The following is a 16944-nucleotide window of genomic DNA, read 5'->3' on the forward strand; positions in this document are numbered from 1 at the left end:
AAACCATTTGCCTGTGTAAATGGTTTCTGCGAGTTTCACGATGAAACCATTTTGCTGTGGAAATGGTTTCAAAGTGTTAAGTTGGTTCAATTATAGTGTTGTTGTTGTTTGTTTGTTCATGATGTAAATTGATCATGTAGATCTTGTTCATGATATAAGTTGGTTCAATTATAGTATTGTTGTTGTACTTTGTAAGCTCTTGTGCTGAGCAAATGGTTTTGGTAAACTCTGAAAAATATGCTAAAACCATTGTGCTGAGCAAATGGTTTTGGTGATTTGTACTCCAAAACCATTGGTTGTATTTAATGGTTTTATTTGATCATCCAGGTGGAAAAAACTACAGAGCAAGGTACATTGCCATCATTCAGTTTAGGACTTACACAAATGGAGGAGGAGGATGAAAAGAATATCAATGACTCATCATCTGCTGGTGATACAAATAAGGATCATAGAAAAAGAGAGGCTAAGGGCAAAAAGAAGAAGCATAAACCAAGAGAGCCTAAGGAGCATAAAAAAAGAGAGGCTAAGGGCAAAGAAAAGAAGGAGCACATAACCAGAAGTAACAAAAGGAAACAAGAGAGTGAAGAACAAATGGAGGATGAACAAAATAATGAAGAACAATTGGAGGATGAACAAGAGAGGCTAAGGGCAAAGAAAAAGGTCACTGGTTCATCATCTGGTGGTGATAAACATAAGGAGCAGAAAGAAGATGCTAGAAGTAAGGAAAAGAGGCATAAGAAAAGGAAACAACAAGATGATGGTGAAGATTCTGATGAAGGACGTTTGAATGATGAAAATGCAAAGCACAGACTGAGGCACAAGATGAGTATACCTAAGGTATATGAAATTATGAATTCAATCTATCGAAAGAGAAACAAAACAGAGATCATTAAGGTTTTGAATAAGTATGGCTTTGGTGGAATGTTGCATATCTGCAACTGGAAAAGAATCCACACTTTCTTTGTGGATTGGGTTGTTAAAAACTTTGACAAAGATAACATGTGGATTGTATTAAGCAAGAATGAGGTACTTCCATTGAAAGAGGAAGATGTACATAGGGTGTATGAGCTTCCAGTGGCAGGGAAGAAGATTAACGTGGATCTCTGTTCTGAGGAAGCAATAAAGAAATTAAGGAAAGAATTAGGTCTGACTGGAACTTATTCTGCTTCTGTGAGGGTGACAGAATTGGAGAGAATACTGAAGACACTTGAGAAACCAAATGCATGGGTGAAAGGTGCAATATGTTATATCATTCACAATATTTTGTGCCCCACTAATAGTAGCTTTGTATCTCTCCAATATGCACACATATTTGAAGATCCAGCTGGGGTATCATCTTATAACTGGTGTTCCCATGTTCTTGAATATATGAAAGAAGGCCTGCAAAATCCGGAAGTTGCAAATCCATTAGCGGACTTCCACTTCCTAATGGTGATCATATTATATATTCTGTATATTTGTATTTTTTAAACAAATAAGTGTTAGATTTTTAAATTATGTATGTGCATGTTTTTATTGTGCAGATTAATTACATGGACAAAATGGGGAAGAGAAGTCCTTTTCTGACAGGACAATACAAGCGGCCATCACTTCGTGATTGGGATGTCATGGCGGCAAACCAAGAACTTCAGAAGGTCTATGACATTATGGGACTCGAGCATGGACTGACAGCCGGCGTAACCAGACTGCACAACACAATTGAAGGTCCCCTTGTATTGTGTTTTGATGCAGATACTTGCCCACTCTCTAAGGTGAGATAAAACTGTCAAAAGATGTATTAGATGAGTGGCATAATATTGTGTTTTTATGGTTTTGAAAATATTGTGTTTTTATGGTTTTCAAAATACTAATAGTACATATAAAACTAAAAATAATTAAACCAAACTTATTGTTTCAGTAATAATTCCATCATTTAAAACCATTTGAAAATGATTTTGGTTTCACAATTAAAGCTAATCAGAACCATTGAAACAGACATATGTTTTTCAAAATAGTAATAGTACATATACATAAAAAATTTGCAGGCACAAATGCATCTTAATCATTGTAGGTCTTGCATACAAATCTACACTAAAACTGCTGAAACCTTGGAAAGAAGAATAGCTGAGGGAAATGTTGAAACTTCTGGGGAAAATGATGATGTTCCAAAAGATACAACCAACGACAGTCCAATTGAAGTTCAACCTGAACACGACGAGAATAACAGTTCAAGTCATGAAAAAAGTATGGAAGCACCTGATAGTGAAGAAAATAGAGGGGATGGAAGCACTGGAAGGGAAAAAAGGTACTGCATCTAATTTTAAGTCTTAACATGATTTAATGTTTGATATCTGCATAAGATTGACACATATAAGCAAATGTATAATTCAGTGAAGAAAATCATGACAAAGATGTATCAGATGAGATTGTTGATGATGATGATGGAGAGAATGAGATTGATGCCAAAATCCTTGATGATTCAGTGAGGAAAGCATGCAATATTTCCGTTACACAGGAAACAATCTTGAGGTTTCCAGAGTTTTTTGATGGGGGAGAAGCTTCAAATGCAGGGTAAGAAATGAATATAAATGATGTGTTTCAATGGTTTTTAATTTGTGATATGTACAACTATATGAACTAACTAATGCTTTTCTATATATGATGTGTTTGTCAATAGTAAATCAGTTAAGACAAAATCTGAGACAACATCTAAAGCAAGCAATGTGAATCAAGAAAGGGTGATGGAGGAGGAAAACCAGGAGAAGGACACGGAGCAGGAGAACCTGGAGAAAAACACATCAGTTAAGACAAAATCTGAAGCAAGCAATGTGAATCAAGAAAGGGTGATGAAGGAGGATAACCCGGAGAAGGACACGAAGCAGGAGAATGCGGAGGAGGATAAGAATTTGGAATTTTGTAATGACATTATTGTAAAGTAAGTATCAACCAATGTGACATTTGCTTCATTAAATTCTGCAGAATATAAATTCTGCACAATTACATAATTTATTTGACAGCGCAACTCCGTTAAGGTCAGTGTTAGCAGATGAGGTAATTGACTTGGACAATGACAAAAGTGTGAAGGCAAGGAAAAGAAAGACCACACATGACATATCTGGAAAAACCCCTGAGCGTGAAAGAAGAGCTGTAAAGAAATCGAAATACCTTGAAAGCCCTTACGATGAAGCTGTCTACGAGTCAAAATGCAATAAGATGCAAAAGGACATATCAACATTTGCATGGAGCAATTCACTTAATGAGTAAGGAAAACCATTTTAAATATTTATTGGCATATTATATGAATTAGTACTTTGTTAGCACTTTGGTAAACTCTGAAGACTATGCTAAAACCATTGTGCTGTGGAAATGGTTTTGGTTAGTTGTCCTCCAAAACCATTGGCTGTATTTAATGGTTTTATTTGATCATCCAGGTGATAATGATGATGATGAGTCAAACTGTTAATGTTTATTTGGCTATACTACAGTTTCTAATATAATATAATATAGTATTAGTACAAATGCTAAATGCTTTATAATAATGTAGGGATGAGTTTTTGTACTGCTCGGAAAACAGCACTCATGCTTACGCTCTACAAAGAAGAGACTTGTGCACACTTAAAAAAGATGAATGGGTGTCATGCTTTGTTATAAATGCCTGGGTCAATTGCTTGAACTGGAATCAACAACCAGCTGACAAAATGACAAGACTGGTCACGCCATTCATGAATTATGTATGCATTACATTTCATGAATGTTAAAATTTTAAATACATAATGTTTAGTTCTTTTTGAAATTGATTTTGACTCGTTTTATATAAACATGTTGACTTGGAAAGACCTGATGCCCTGAATATTACAGAAAATGTTGCATTTGAACGATTCATCCAAAAGCTGAAAAAGTTCAAATACATGGATTGGAAAGCTATTGACCCTTCATGTCTAGAATATGTGAGACTACGTTCATTTTATTTTTGAAAGATTTCTACACATTAATTGTTTGAATTATATGATGTTGATTGTTTTTTTTACTGGTGAAATAGATAATGACACCAGCAATAATTGGAAATCCGGGTAGTCATTATGTATCCTTCGTAGTGAATCTCAAGAGCCAAAAGTTACAATTCCTGAACAGCTTGGCAGGAGATCCACTGCACATGAAGAATGGAGAACCAACTGTGTACAAACGAATGTTTGATGTATGGCTGAAGGAGGTGGAAGCATTCGTGAAAGAATTGTATAAGAAAAGCAACATCACAATGCCTTTCCAGTTTAGCAAATTTACATGGGAAACACCAAAGGTGCCTATTCAAACTGATAAAGACAGTTGTGGAGTGTTTTACATGAAGTTTCTTGCTGAATGGGAGGATGGCAATCCACAAATGGAATCTTTCAAAGGTTGGACCAAACTGAAAAAGCGTGGGGAGAATGGAAAGGTTGCAAGAATTATGGATATGAGAATTGAAATCTGTTCAACAATATTAACTGACTCAAGCAATAACAAAAGACAACATGTGGAGAAGGCAGCAACTTCAAACTACAAAGAAATGCTTGAAAAGCTAGCTTCTCCGGTTAAATAATGAATTAGTTTTAATGTTTTTTTTTTTGGAATTTTAATGTTTTTTAAGGAGTTTGTACACAGATGTTGATGAATTTATATATTTCTGTCAAGTTTATGGAGTTTTAAATGATGAGACTATTACTGAAACCATATGTCTGTTTTAATGGTTTTGATAGCTTTAATTGTGAAACCAAAATCATTGTCAAATGGTTTTAAATGATGGAATTAATACTGAAACAATAAGTTTGGTTTAATTATTTTTAGTGTTATAGTGCAAACTTATAACACTGAAAAGAATTACTTAATAGGAATTAATCAATCAGTAACCACTTTTTTATTTATTAAGCTTCATCATCTCTCTTTTGTTTCTTCCGTTGTAAAACAAATTTCTGCATTTGTCTAAGTAAAATTGTGGTTTAATGGTTTATAAAATAAAAGAATAATGAAAATTATTATTAAGAAACAATTTTAAATAATGACCTTTACTGAAACCAATAGTACGGTTTAATGGTTTTGAAAGTGTTCTATGTGAAACCAATATAACTGCCTAATGGTTTTGTAACTGCCTAATTAGAGACACATAAATTTCCACGGCCCCACCAAGATAAATACGGGAAAAAGGTATAATAACGGTTAGAATGGAAGAATCAGAGTCATGGACAGTTGAAAAATGCAATTAATTTAAAAAAAAAGAGTTAACTATGGTTTTGTAAGGAAGTTGAAAATAAATGAAACTGCCTAGTATGGTTATTAAACTGCTTAGGATGGGAAGTTGAAACATAAGGATTAACATATTACTATATATAATGAGGTTGCTTTAGAGAATGTTTCAGAATTAGTATCATAATAAGGTCTTGTGTCACTTACATTTCCAGAACAAAAAATGTCAGACGTCACTACTGCAAATTCGGTTCCAGTTGCTGTAAACGGAGACATCGCAAGGGCAACAGATCTTGCAAATGAAGTAAGAGAAATCATCGTAAACAACACATTTGAAGTAATCTATTCCGATGCCAATATTAGAAACCAATTATCCCAACTTTTAAGCCAAATCCGTCCACTAAGACACCTCCTCAATCCTGTTCATTCAGGATTAGTCTGTTCATGTCTTCAGTTGCAAAACATGTTTGCTGCAGGTTTACCAATCATTGAAACTGATACCCTAAATGCAAACATCGCAAGACAGGAACTTGCTGTGTTCGAAAGACAATGGAAGGTGCTCAATGATGATTTTGTCGCTGCTGAAAAAGCAATGACAGAACTATCATTGCAAAAGCATGCCTCTGATACTCGAATCGAAGTATTGGAGAAGGCACTTGCAGAAGAAAAAGAAAAAGGGAAATTGATCGGGACAGAATTTGAGGCATCAAGGGTTCATCACTCGCAGCTGGCGGGGAGGATTATGGCTGGAACTGAATTACGCACAACGTTGCAGAATGCGGTTGAGCAATGGGAGCAAAAGTACAATCAACTTGTGGTATGGAGAGAGAAAGTGTTGGATTGCTGGACAAAAATCAGGGCGTTCTATGGATGAAGAAAAAAGTAATCTTAGTATTTATTAGTAATCATATTTATGTTTTCATAATATTTCTGTATAAGTATTTTTAATTTTGTTATGTTTGGATTTATAATGTTAGTATGGTTTGTAATGTTTGGAACTATAATATTAGTATGTTTTTCCAATAATGGCTACATTGTTTAAAAATGCCTTGTTTTATTATGACTTTAATTTATATCATTTGTTTCCTCTTTGCTCTCAACATGCCACACCATGAACAAATTCAAGGAATGAGTGGTTTCAATTTCGAAAACATAGTAATATTGTCACCGCGCATTACTATTAATTTTACTATTAATTTTATCACTTGAATAGATTGAAGCACATTGCAAAACTCAGTAATTTATCCACTTAACTACGAATTGAAAATCTTAACTAAACCATAATTATGGTTTAATGGTTTTGATAGTGTACTATATGAAACCAAATTAACAGTCTAATGGTTTTGTACCAAAATATAATAATAAATAGTTTCCAGAAGATAATATTCAAACCAATACATAACAATCAAGAATTTGATATAAAATCTAGTACAAACTTATCACATATAACATAAGTGACCGCTTTTTTAGTTAAAGCCTCATCATCTTTCCTAACTTATAACATAAAAAAAAAATCAGTGCCCGCTTAAATTGTTAAAGCCTCATCATCTTTCTTTTGCTTCTTCCGAGCTATAAGGAATTTCTGTCTTGCTCTAGCTTTTTCATAATCACTTTTAAGTCGCTTCTTTGACCTAATTGGATTTGGTCTTTCTTTGAACTTTGGTGCAGTCCCAACAGATGGTTCATAGACAGCAACTGCTTTTGAAGACTTAGAAGGCGTAACGGATGATCGATCTGTATGAATACCTTTAGAAATAAGAAACTCCTCTGCCTTTTTCCCTGCCTCAAGAACACCGTTGAGAAATATTTCAGATGCCTCCGCATCTGCGCAAACACGTGTAGAAAGCTGAACTGTAACAGCACAAATTTGTTGATATCGTTGTGCTTGAGTGGTGTCTTTAGTGCCAACATTCATGGTGGATTTCAGCTTATCGACAGACGGACGCACATCTCTAGTCCACCGCTTTAAAACATATTGTGCAGGTATAGTCTTCAAAAAATGATATTGCACATGACCACCTAAGACCTCCAAAATCTTGAAAACATGTCGACATAAGAAACCCCGGTTCTCAAACATACGACATGAACAAGTAAAACTTTTGCTCCTAATGTCGACTGTGACAACCCTTTCATCAAGTCGATTATGATCTTCAAACCTTGGGGAAAGGTTTTCTTCAAATTCTGCATCCAAAACATCAACATTCGAAACCCTCTCATTATCATTATCAACATCATCGTAATTATAATCAACCTTCTCAATTGTGAAAACTTTGAAGAACTTGTTCAATTCAGACCCTTTTGTTGTGTCCTCCTCATAATAGTATTTGAAGGAAAGGTCATACTGACTGTGAATAAATGAAAAGCAAGATGGTGTATACTTGTTTACTACGGACCGCATAAGCTGACTGTTGGGATAATTATTTTTTGTTCTAGTGTTTGCAGCCTTAAAGTCCAACTCTGCATGATTATCCCTCATTCTCTGAACCATAATGTTGAAATGACTAAAGAATCGAACAAGTGAATGGTCTGGCTGCAAAAATCCACGAAGAAAAGCATTGAAAGACTCACTTAACTGTGTCGTTTTCAAACCAGCTGTAAAATGTGACCTCACCCAAACTGAAGACCAATGCATACGATTTGAATGAGTTTGAACAAGCCACTTAAAGTCCGAAGTAGGCCTTCCATTAAAACAGTTTTTCATCATCTGATCCCAATTGTAGTCGAAATCTGATTCATCTTCGACATTTGAAACCAAATTAGTTAACTCATCGAAAAATGCACTGTTTGCACGAGAGCCGAGATTTTTCTTTGCATTCTCTCCCATGTGCCATGAGCAAAGACCATGAAAAACACCTTGAAAAACATTCGGAATTGACTTCAACAACGCACTAGCCTGGTCTGTGTATATGGTTTGAGGTTTCTTATTGGACATACACTTCAAAAAAGTTGTAAACAACCAATCAAAAGTAGCTGATGTCTCATCATACAGTAGCGCAGCACCAAATAACACACTCTTACGATGATTGTCAAAACCAAGAAAGGCAGCTGAAATGAACCAAATCAGAACAAAATACAACATATTTAAAAAATATAAAACCATTGTGCTGTGTAAATAGAAAAAACTATTCATTTAACAACTGTAAAAAAACACCTATGATCTTTGCATAGCTGGACATAGCACAACTTCTCAAGCGAGATGTCTAAACTCGCAAACACAGAAAGAGCTATTTATCATCGATAAAAAAACACATATGATCTTTCCATGGCTGTACAGAGCATAAATTCCAAGGCAAGATAGGATCACCCATAAACCAGAACATTAAATTCTAAACCTTCAATCAATATAAACATTCAATTCTAAACACACACAAGAGCCAAATTAACACACATATACCAGAACCTTCAATTCTAAACCAGAACATTCATTCAAATTTCAAGAATATAAGAATTAAAAACTGTGAGAAGTACAAAATACTAACCTAATGGCCGATATTTATTGTTTGTTCGGTAAGTTGTATCAAAACTGACAACATCACCAAATAGAGCATAATCTTGTTGCATAATTCCATCTGCCCAAAAAATACTGGCTATGTCTTCTGCAGCATCAACTTGGATATCATAGTAAAAACCTGGTTTCGAGAGAGCTTCATTTCTAAAGAATTCTTGAATAACAGTTGCTTCACCAGCCACCATCTCCTTTTGACGAGTTGTCATTAGATAGTTCTTTAAGTCCGAAAATCGAAAAGGAAGATTCTCCGTGCCTCCAACTCCTTGACCCATCACTTCATAAGATGTTCTCATCGACATTCCAGCTTTAGAATTTATTAAAGCAAGTTGTCCTTGAACTTCATTTACTTCTCGAAATGATCTCAAGTAGCACAAATGCTCTGGTTTATGTAATGGATGACAGTGATCAACTTCCCACTTATATATCTTATAGACATTCAACGCTTCATCCAACTTCAAATATATTCCAGCTTTACAACCAACCCTTTCCTCTGGTTTTTCTTTAGCTTTCTCATACTCAACAAGAACTGGACTGTCACATGTTGGCCTGTTTTTAGGATTAAGCAGACTTCCCTTCTTGAAACCTTCTTTGTTACAAGCATAACGCACATAATGTACCTTATCCGATTTCTTATTTTGTGAATTGTTCTTGGACTTCAACATACTCCTAACAGAGAATCCAGTGTTATATGCATAATTAAAATAAAAATCTTCAATCTCTTTTATAGATTTAAAGACCAAAGACTTCCATGATTCTTTATCACTAAATGAGTAACATTGAGAACTATCCGCATCAATAACTGAATTTTCAACCGTCAATTGTCCACTCTCAGATGAAGTTAATATCAAATCCATTGAAAACAGCAACAAACACTATTAAGAACAAAAAAACCATTAGATATGATAAATTGAAACTACTGAAAAACTCTAAAAAACTATGCTAAAACCATTGGCCTGTGGATATGGTTTTGGTGAGTTGTAATCCAAAACCATTGGCCTGTGGAAATGGTTTTGGTGAGTAATAAGCTAAATTGCTATCAAATTATCCCTAACACTCATACTCCAACAGTTATTTTAAATGATTCAATCATCAGTTTTATAGCATTGAGTTAAAAAATCACAGTTGAATATTCACATTGAGTTAAAAACATCACAGATTGAATCAAATTAACTGATGTAATCAACTGAACTAAAATATCACATATTGCAATGATTCAATCATTGCAATGATTCAATCAAGTAAAATTCTTACTACAACAATAATTTGCAATGATTCAGTTTACTTCAGTTTTATAGCATCACTTTTATATCATCAGTTTTCAATTCAATGATCCTTAACTTCAATTTTAAAGCATCAATTTTCAATTCAATGATTCAACAGTAATTTTATATAATCAACAATAATTTTCAATGATTCATATCACAGATTGCATCGAATTAACAGACTGAATCATATAAATGAATAACTCGCCGGAGAAATACGTCGGAGTGAATAACGTCGAAGGAAGGTGAGAAACACGTCGGAGAGAAATGTGAGAATCACGTCGGAGAAGAATCAAGTTGCAGCAGCGAGAAACGGTGAGAATCGAGGTGCCGGCGATGAATTTCTGAATCGCACGAATCAAGATGAATCAAGATGAATTTCTGAATCGCACGAATCAAGGGTGAATCACGTCGGAGAGAAGGCTGAAAATAACGTCGGAGAAGCGAGCAAGGCTAAGAATCACGTCGGAACGGCAAGAAACGGTGAGAATCGTGATCGTGAACCGGCGCCGGCGACGGAAACGGTGAGAAAAGCGATCTTGTTAGGGACGAAACACTGTAGCATCTGAAGCTCAAGATTAGAACACGTGTCCAATATCGGACGGTTGTGATATGTTTGAGCTGAAGCACCAGATTATAACACCTGTCCTTGATCTAACGGTTCTGATTTGCTTATGCACCATGCATAAGGAAATCCTTATGCATAATAACTTTTGCCATATATTAATAAGTTTTTTTTTTTTTTAAGGGACTCACATATTTAGTGATAACTTAAATGTGTTTTAAAATTAACCCGAGACTCATCCGATACTCGTATCTTTGTCCAAGATGAATCATTATTAACTATCACAAATTTTTGTTTATGCTCTTCATGTATATACTAATAGTAGTAGCTAGAACTTATTGTCCAATGTCCATTTTCTTGATTGTGTGAGAAACATTTATAAATCTTACAAATAGAAGGTATCCCCAACACGTAAAAACCTACCCCTTAAATTAAGTAATCCTTAGATCAAGTTACATACATCTCCAGTACAATATCAAGTAAAAGTCAAAATATTAATTAAAGTTAGAAAGAGCAAGCGACAATATCAAATACTCAAAATACATACATTGAAATATATCAAATACAATCCTAATGGTAATGGTAATCAGCTCATGCATGTAGCTGTGCTGATATTGATTAAAATATGTAATTTTCTGTGCTTCCTTATGCTATAGCCTAATGTTAATTATAGTTGATTATGTTCAATTCGGTCCAAATTATGTATGTACATTTCGATTAGCTAGTCTGTCTATTTTATCAAATTAAAAAGGTATACAAGCATACAAGAAACAACTTATGAAACTTGTCAAGTCTAATCTAGCACGAAACAATAATTCAAGAATTCTCCACAAAAAAAATATACAAATATAAAGCTTACAAGAAACTTCGAATTTAGGAATTGACATCACTTTTATAAAAAAAATAAAATAAAAAGGAGAAGAAGGAATTGATATCACTATATATGCATATGCATATGGAGCATGCTTGAGAGACAAAAACAAGACAATAACACTAAACATTGAAGTTGTTTCAACAACATCAATAAGATACATTTAAGGATGAAGTTAGAAGTGGAAATAATCTCCAGAGAAATCATCAAACCTTCTTCTCCAACTCCATCCCATCTTCGCCATTACCAACTCTCCTTTCTCGACCAAATCGCGCCTATGGTTTACAACCCTATCGTCCTCTTCTACTCTCACAACGACACACTCAACACAACAACCATATCCAACACTCTAAAAAATTCCCTATCAAACATCTTAACTCATTTCTACCCTCTGGCAGGACGATTGAACAACAAAAACTTCATACACTGCAATGACGAAGGAATCCCTTACATAGAAACAAGAATCACAAACTACAATCTCAAAGACATTATTCAAAATCCAATCCCAAATGAACTCAACCGTCTGATTCCATTTCAACTTGACGATATCACAAACATCACTTTCGGGATTCAACTCAATTTTTTTAGTTGTGGTGGAATTGCAATCGGTGCTTGTCTTTCGCATCAAATAGCCGATGGTTTATCATTTTTCAATTTCCTCAATAGTTGGGCAAATATTACTAGAAAATCGATTTTTCCAAAACCTATTTTTGATTCTTCTAAGCTTTTCCCGCCCAAAAATATTTCGGGATTTGACCCTAGAAGTGGTATCACCAAAGATAATATAGTTTGCAAAATTTTTGTTTTTAATGCTGACGTGGTTGAAAATCTAAGAGCAAAATATATTAATTTTAATCCTACACGCGTTGAGGCTTTATCGGCTTTTATATGGAGTCGTTATGTTGATGTGATTTATAATGATGGTGTACAAAGAAACTATGGTGTGGTTCATGCGGTGAATTTGCGCCAAAAAATGGAACCACCGTTACCTTCAGAATCGTTTGGTAACTATTTGCGATTTACAATAACGATTCCGAAGATGAATGGCGGAGAAGAGTGTTACGGGTTAGCGAAGCAAGTGAGAGATGAGATAAAGAAGATTGATAAAGAATATGTGAAGAAGGTTCAAGAAGGTAAAGAGCATTTGGAATTTCTTAAGGAAAGTTTTGATAGAGTGGTTGTGAAGGAGGAATTGGTTGTGTTTAATTTTACCAGTTTGTGTAGGTTTCCTTTGTATGATGCTGATTTCGGTTGGGGCAAACCTATTTGGGTTGGTTCACCTGCTTTGACTTTTAAGAATTTGGTTGTGTTTGTTGATTGTAGGGATGGGGGTGGTATTGAGGCCTATGTTAGCTTGAAGCTTGAGGATATGGTTAAGTTTGAAGCTGACTTGGAGTTACTTGCATGTGTGAATAAATGAAGAACTTGATTATTTGCATGTGTTAGCAAAAAAAATTAAGATTCAACAACTTCGTAGTTCGTACTATGCAGTAAGTGTATGGGATATATACGTAAAAATCAGTGGAGTATTGAGTAATGATTGTGTTATATTTTGAAATTGTAAGTTGAATTTACATTTGATCTCGAATTTGAGAAATGAAATCACTTATCTCTTTTTCTTTATCTCTCAAGTGAAATCATAAAAATATTATGACCAAAAACAATTAAGAGGTCATAATGTTTAAGGGCTTAGTCTCCGATGGATAAGTTTATCATGTCTTTCACCGTGATGAATCGGGGTTGATCTATTCAAGGGCAATGTGTAGCTAAAGTTCCACATGTCACTTCCCTTTTTTTTATTTTGTATATATATTATAAAAGGGTCTTGCTAACCAGTGCCCTAAGGGCAATGGTTAAGGATTTCATTCAAAGAAACTTTGTCATATGGAAATACAAGTCTTTACCTTTTTCTTAACAATAATTACACCACTTTCGATGCAAATTTACTTATTTTAGTACTTTAACCAATGCCCCAACGACAATGGTTAGCATTCTCCATTATAAAATGGTAATAGTCATTTTAGTCCCTGAATGTGTAATAAGTAGTCATAATAGTCTCTCAATGTATTAAAATTCTAAAATAGTCCTTGATTTTGTACTTTGTTAGTTAATGGTCCATGAAGTGACAATAAGTAAAGTATATTGAAGGGCTAATATGACAATCTTAATGAAGTATTTTAATGTTAGAGACTATTTTGACTAACAATCAAAGACAATTTAAAATTTTGATACATTGAATGACTATTTTAGCCCCACATGTATCAAATGTCTAGATCCGTCCCTGGTGATGAGTGAATTTTTTCCATGCGATATAATATTAAAATAATAGACGCTCATGATCGTTGACCGGTAACTCGTTGCTAAAGTGCCATTCTAGGTTTTATCCAAATACCATGAATGACACGATTCTTTTGGTATTTAAAATTCAATAATGCCACTTCACCCATTATGGTTTCTTATTTTCAACTTTTACCCTAGACAATGTTTTATTTTCTCGACAGAAATAATTAATTTAGGTTGCATTAATTGTTATGGGTAGATGGAGAGGGCACAATGTTTAAGTATGGTTCTTTCTTCCTGTTGGAACACTAGTTAATTCTAGTGAAGAAAATTGGAAAGAAAAACACTATGAAAAAACTAGTGTGTGGGTGTGACTTAAAAATGTCCCACATTGAAGGGTCATCCCAACTAGTAAGTGTTTATAAATGGGAAAAGTGACCTCCAAGGGTGTGCCCTTGGGGTATCCAATTTTGTGAACGGGTGAACACTTAAAAAAAAAATTGATATATATTTTTTTGTCACTTGAAAATGTTAAATTAATTAATTAATTAATTTAATCATTATCTGTAAGCGCTACGCGTAACAAATAAATTTGTTACGATCCGACCCGATCCAAAAGCATATCCAGAAACTTCCGGATATATCCAATTAAGAAACAAAACGCGTTTGCTTAAGGATTAAGCAGACTTAATCCCCAAGTCACTCGTTTTTTGTTACAAACTCTCCCTATAAAAGGAGAGCTCGCCCCATTTGATTCTTTACACCGAAAATTCACAGTCGATGCTTCCTGTGTTTTTTCCTCTCTTCTCCCTCCGACTTGTTTTTAACAAGTTTCTTCTGCTTCTACTCCTTTCTGTCCCTTCGGTATTAAGAGTGTTCTTAAGACCATAGTCCCTTGGTCTTAAGTTCATAGTCCCTTCGATAATATATGATTCTTCGGAATATAGAGTACTATTAAGATCATATTAAAGAATGATCTTAACAGTATATATATATTATTTTAAAGAGAAATGGTGGTATCACCATATTTGAGTGGTCGTAGTGCCATATTCATGTTTTGGAGAAGTTAGAATGGTGGTAACACCATATTTGAGTGGTCTCAGCACCATAATAGAATGGTAATAATACCATATTAATTTGAACGGTTTCGAATAGAGCGGTTACGTACCGTATCAAGTGGCTTCGATCAAACGATTGAGCCATATTTTGAGGGTGTAATTCTCGAACGATTTTTCTACAGTGCAGTAGTTAATGGAACAGTTGTAGCTGGGCTTGTTTTATCCTGGAGGCGGCGTGGTTGATAGTTTACCTTGCACAACTTTGGGTAGTGCCACGAAACGTCTTAAAGAGAGCGACCTGGTCGTGACTCAACCTAGTAACAACTTTGGTAGATAACAGAATTTGGAAATCCAAATTTAACAGTTTGGAAATCCAAAAACAACAATTTTAAGACGTTTCGATATGCTATGTCTACCGAAGAAGTTACATATTGAGGTTAAGTTGTCCCTAAATACATTAAGGATAAATCAAGCTATAGAATTACATCTTATGACTGAACACGACGAAGTGTTTGTTGTAAACAACAACACTATGAAATTCACATATGCGACTTTGAAATTTATTTTTAAAAAATTAAAACTGCAGCGTGAATAAATAAACTCTTAACCGTTAAGTAAATATAACCTTCAAGTGTTGCTGCATCGTCTTTTATTTTCTACTTTGACCCTTGACAATTGACAAAGACAATTCAGCATAACAAAGAGCTGATCGAGTAGGATAATATTAAATTGTCAAGTATTGAAAATTTTTGTAGAATGCAATGACAAAAAGGATGCTAAGGTTATAATGGAAAGTTGAGTGTACCACGTAACAGTATGCATGTGCTATCAAAAATTGATTCGGTTCAGCACACATGAATTAAATATTTTGGTAAATTAACGCAAGAATACGTATTTGATATAACTATAAGCTGAAGCATCAATTTTGGGTAGACGTATATAAAATTGAGCACTCAATTATTTTAGGATTTTGATCCTATAAGAACAGGTCTAGTGACTTGTACTCTATGCATTCTTGTGGAAAAAGATTGCACCTTTAATGGTAGATTCAAAATTAAAATTCTCCTTCTATTTTACTAGTTGTGTGATTTTAATATTTGACATATCAAAATTGATCACGAACAAGTGTTTAAATTTTAAAACTTGAGTAACTTGGACTTAATTCCAAAGTTATATAATTAAACAATTTTATTTATTGCAGTCAAGATATATGAATCAAAAGTTCATATAAATCAGAATTTAGAGAATTGAATCTTTAAACATAATAAATTACGATATGTGTTAATTTGATGACACATAAATTAGAAATGATAAAATGATATTTTTATCATATTTATTGATGACTGTGAACTCTGGAAAAATAAAATTGATATGCTTGAATGTTCAATTTTTTATAACAAAAATTGAAATTTATAGAGTACCCAAGTCTAAGAACAAAAATTCTAATTAAGAAATTTTTGAAGAAAAGACAATCCAACTTATCTTATTTTTGAACTTGGGATTGTCTGGACTATATTTAGATCCTGGACCCCAAGAGAGTTGAACTCACTAGTAGAGCCTATGAATGTGTATTCATCGGGTATGCGATAAATAACGAAACATATAGGTTTTATGACCTAAATTGTTAAAGTGATCATAGAAATTAAAAGATGTCGAATTCTATGTAAATATTTACCCCTTTAACTAAAGAATAGTGGAGGCACTAGCGGGGGCTCTAATGGGAGCACGACATTAGTGGGGGACAAAATAAATTTCCCTTTAAAAATTAAGAACTAGTGGGGGCACTATATCTAATCACATTCATGTAATTAGAAATAGTTATGAAAACATCATACAAGATGTTATAGAACCTCAAGGAGGTAAGAAAGCTAAAATTGCTAAAGAGTATGAACTTGGTTTATACATTGAAAGAAGATTCATTAAGCCTTAAAGAAGTTATATCCTCATTGGATGCTGAATTATGGCAAAAGCAATAAACGATGAAATGAATTTTCTAGAGTCTAACAAAACATGACACTTGGTTGACTTGTCTCATAGCTGCAAAACCAATCGGTTGTATTTGGATTTTGGAAAAAAAAAAGGAACTAAAACCTGATGGTACGGTTGATGAATACAAGGCTTTCCTTGTAGTCAAAGGTTTTAAACAAAGAGAAAAATATAGACTTCTTCGACATTCATTCACTAGTCACGAAAATCATATCCAT

The 16944-nt window shown here is 34.1% G+C and overlaps 3 protein-coding genes across 3 annotated transcripts; 2 read left to right on the forward strand and 1 right to left on the reverse strand.

Annotated features, from left to right (window-relative positions):
- Nucleotides 1–314: 314 nt before the first annotated feature.
- Nucleotides 315–4683, forward strand: LOC146940938 (uncharacterized). The gene is made up of 9 exons (XM_085749917.1): nucleotides 315–1431; nucleotides 1524–1751; nucleotides 2025–2284; nucleotides 2371–2550; nucleotides 2657–2914; nucleotides 2997–3239; nucleotides 3524–3710; nucleotides 3798–3926; nucleotides 4019–4683. The coding sequence occupies exons 1-9, from the start codon at nucleotides 385–387 to the stop codon at nucleotides 4553–4555; spliced, it is 3069 nt and encodes a 1022-aa protein (XP_085606043.1). The 5' UTR covers nucleotides 315–384; the 3' UTR covers nucleotides 4556–4683.
- Nucleotides 4684–6565: 1882 nt separating this feature from the next.
- LOC146940939 (protein FAR1-RELATED SEQUENCE 5-like) lies at nucleotides 6566–9694 on the reverse strand. Its single transcript, XM_085754719.1, has 2 exons — nucleotides 8676–9694; nucleotides 6566–8241 (listed from the first exon to the last, which is right to left on the reverse strand). Exons 1-2 carry the CDS (start codon nucleotides 9556–9558, stop codon nucleotides 6722–6724), a joined length of 2403 nt encoding a protein of 800 aa, XP_085610845.1. The 5' UTR covers nucleotides 9559–9694; the 3' UTR covers nucleotides 6566–6721.
- Nucleotides 9695–11502: 1808 nt separating this feature from the next.
- Nucleotides 11503–13025, forward strand: LOC146940940 (stemmadenine O-acetyltransferase-like). The gene has a single exon (XM_085754721.1). It carries the CDS (start codon nucleotides 11572–11574, stop codon nucleotides 12820–12822), a length of 1251 nt encoding a protein of 416 aa, XP_085610847.1. The 5' UTR covers nucleotides 11503–11571; the 3' UTR covers nucleotides 12823–13025.
- The last annotated feature ends 3919 nt before the right edge of the window (nucleotides 13026–16944 follow it).

The sequence above is a fragment of the Medicago sativa genome, chromosome 3 (assembly GCF_051527215.1).
Source record: "Medicago sativa cultivar Bolivia chromosome 3, Bolivia_mono, whole genome shotgun sequence".
In the NCBI taxonomy this organism is placed as follows: domain Eukaryota; kingdom Viridiplantae; phylum Streptophyta; class Magnoliopsida; order Fabales; family Fabaceae; genus Medicago; species Medicago sativa.

What these genes read in the sequence shown, in the direction of transcription:
- LOC146940938 (XM_085749917.1), top strand. Translation starts at nt 385, where the DNA reads ATGGAGGAGGAGGATGAAAAGAATATCAATGACTCATCATCTGCTGGT. An exon ending in TGGAGCAATTCACTTAATGA is followed by an intron (nt 3,240 to 3,523) that starts GTAAGGAAAACC and finishes ATAATAATGTAG; the next exon opens with GGATGAGTTTTTGTACTGCT. An exon ending in ACCCTTCATGTCTAGAATAT is followed by an intron (nt 3,927 to 4,018) that starts GTGAGACTACGT and finishes CTGGTGAAATAG; the next exon opens with ATAATGACACCAGCAATAAT.
- LOC146940939 (XM_085754719.1), bottom strand. Translation starts at nt 9,558, where the DNA reads ATGGATTTGATATTAACTTCATCTGAGAGTGGACAATTGACGGTTGAA. An exon ending in CAATAAATATCGGCCATTAG is followed by an intron (nt 8,242 to 8,675) that starts GTTAGTATTTTG and finishes GGTTCATTTCAG; the next exon opens with CTGCCTTTCTTGGTTTTGAC.
- LOC146940940 (XM_085754721.1), top strand. Translation starts at nt 11,572, where the DNA reads ATGAAGTTAGAAGTGGAAATAATCTCCAGAGAAATCATCAAACCTTCT.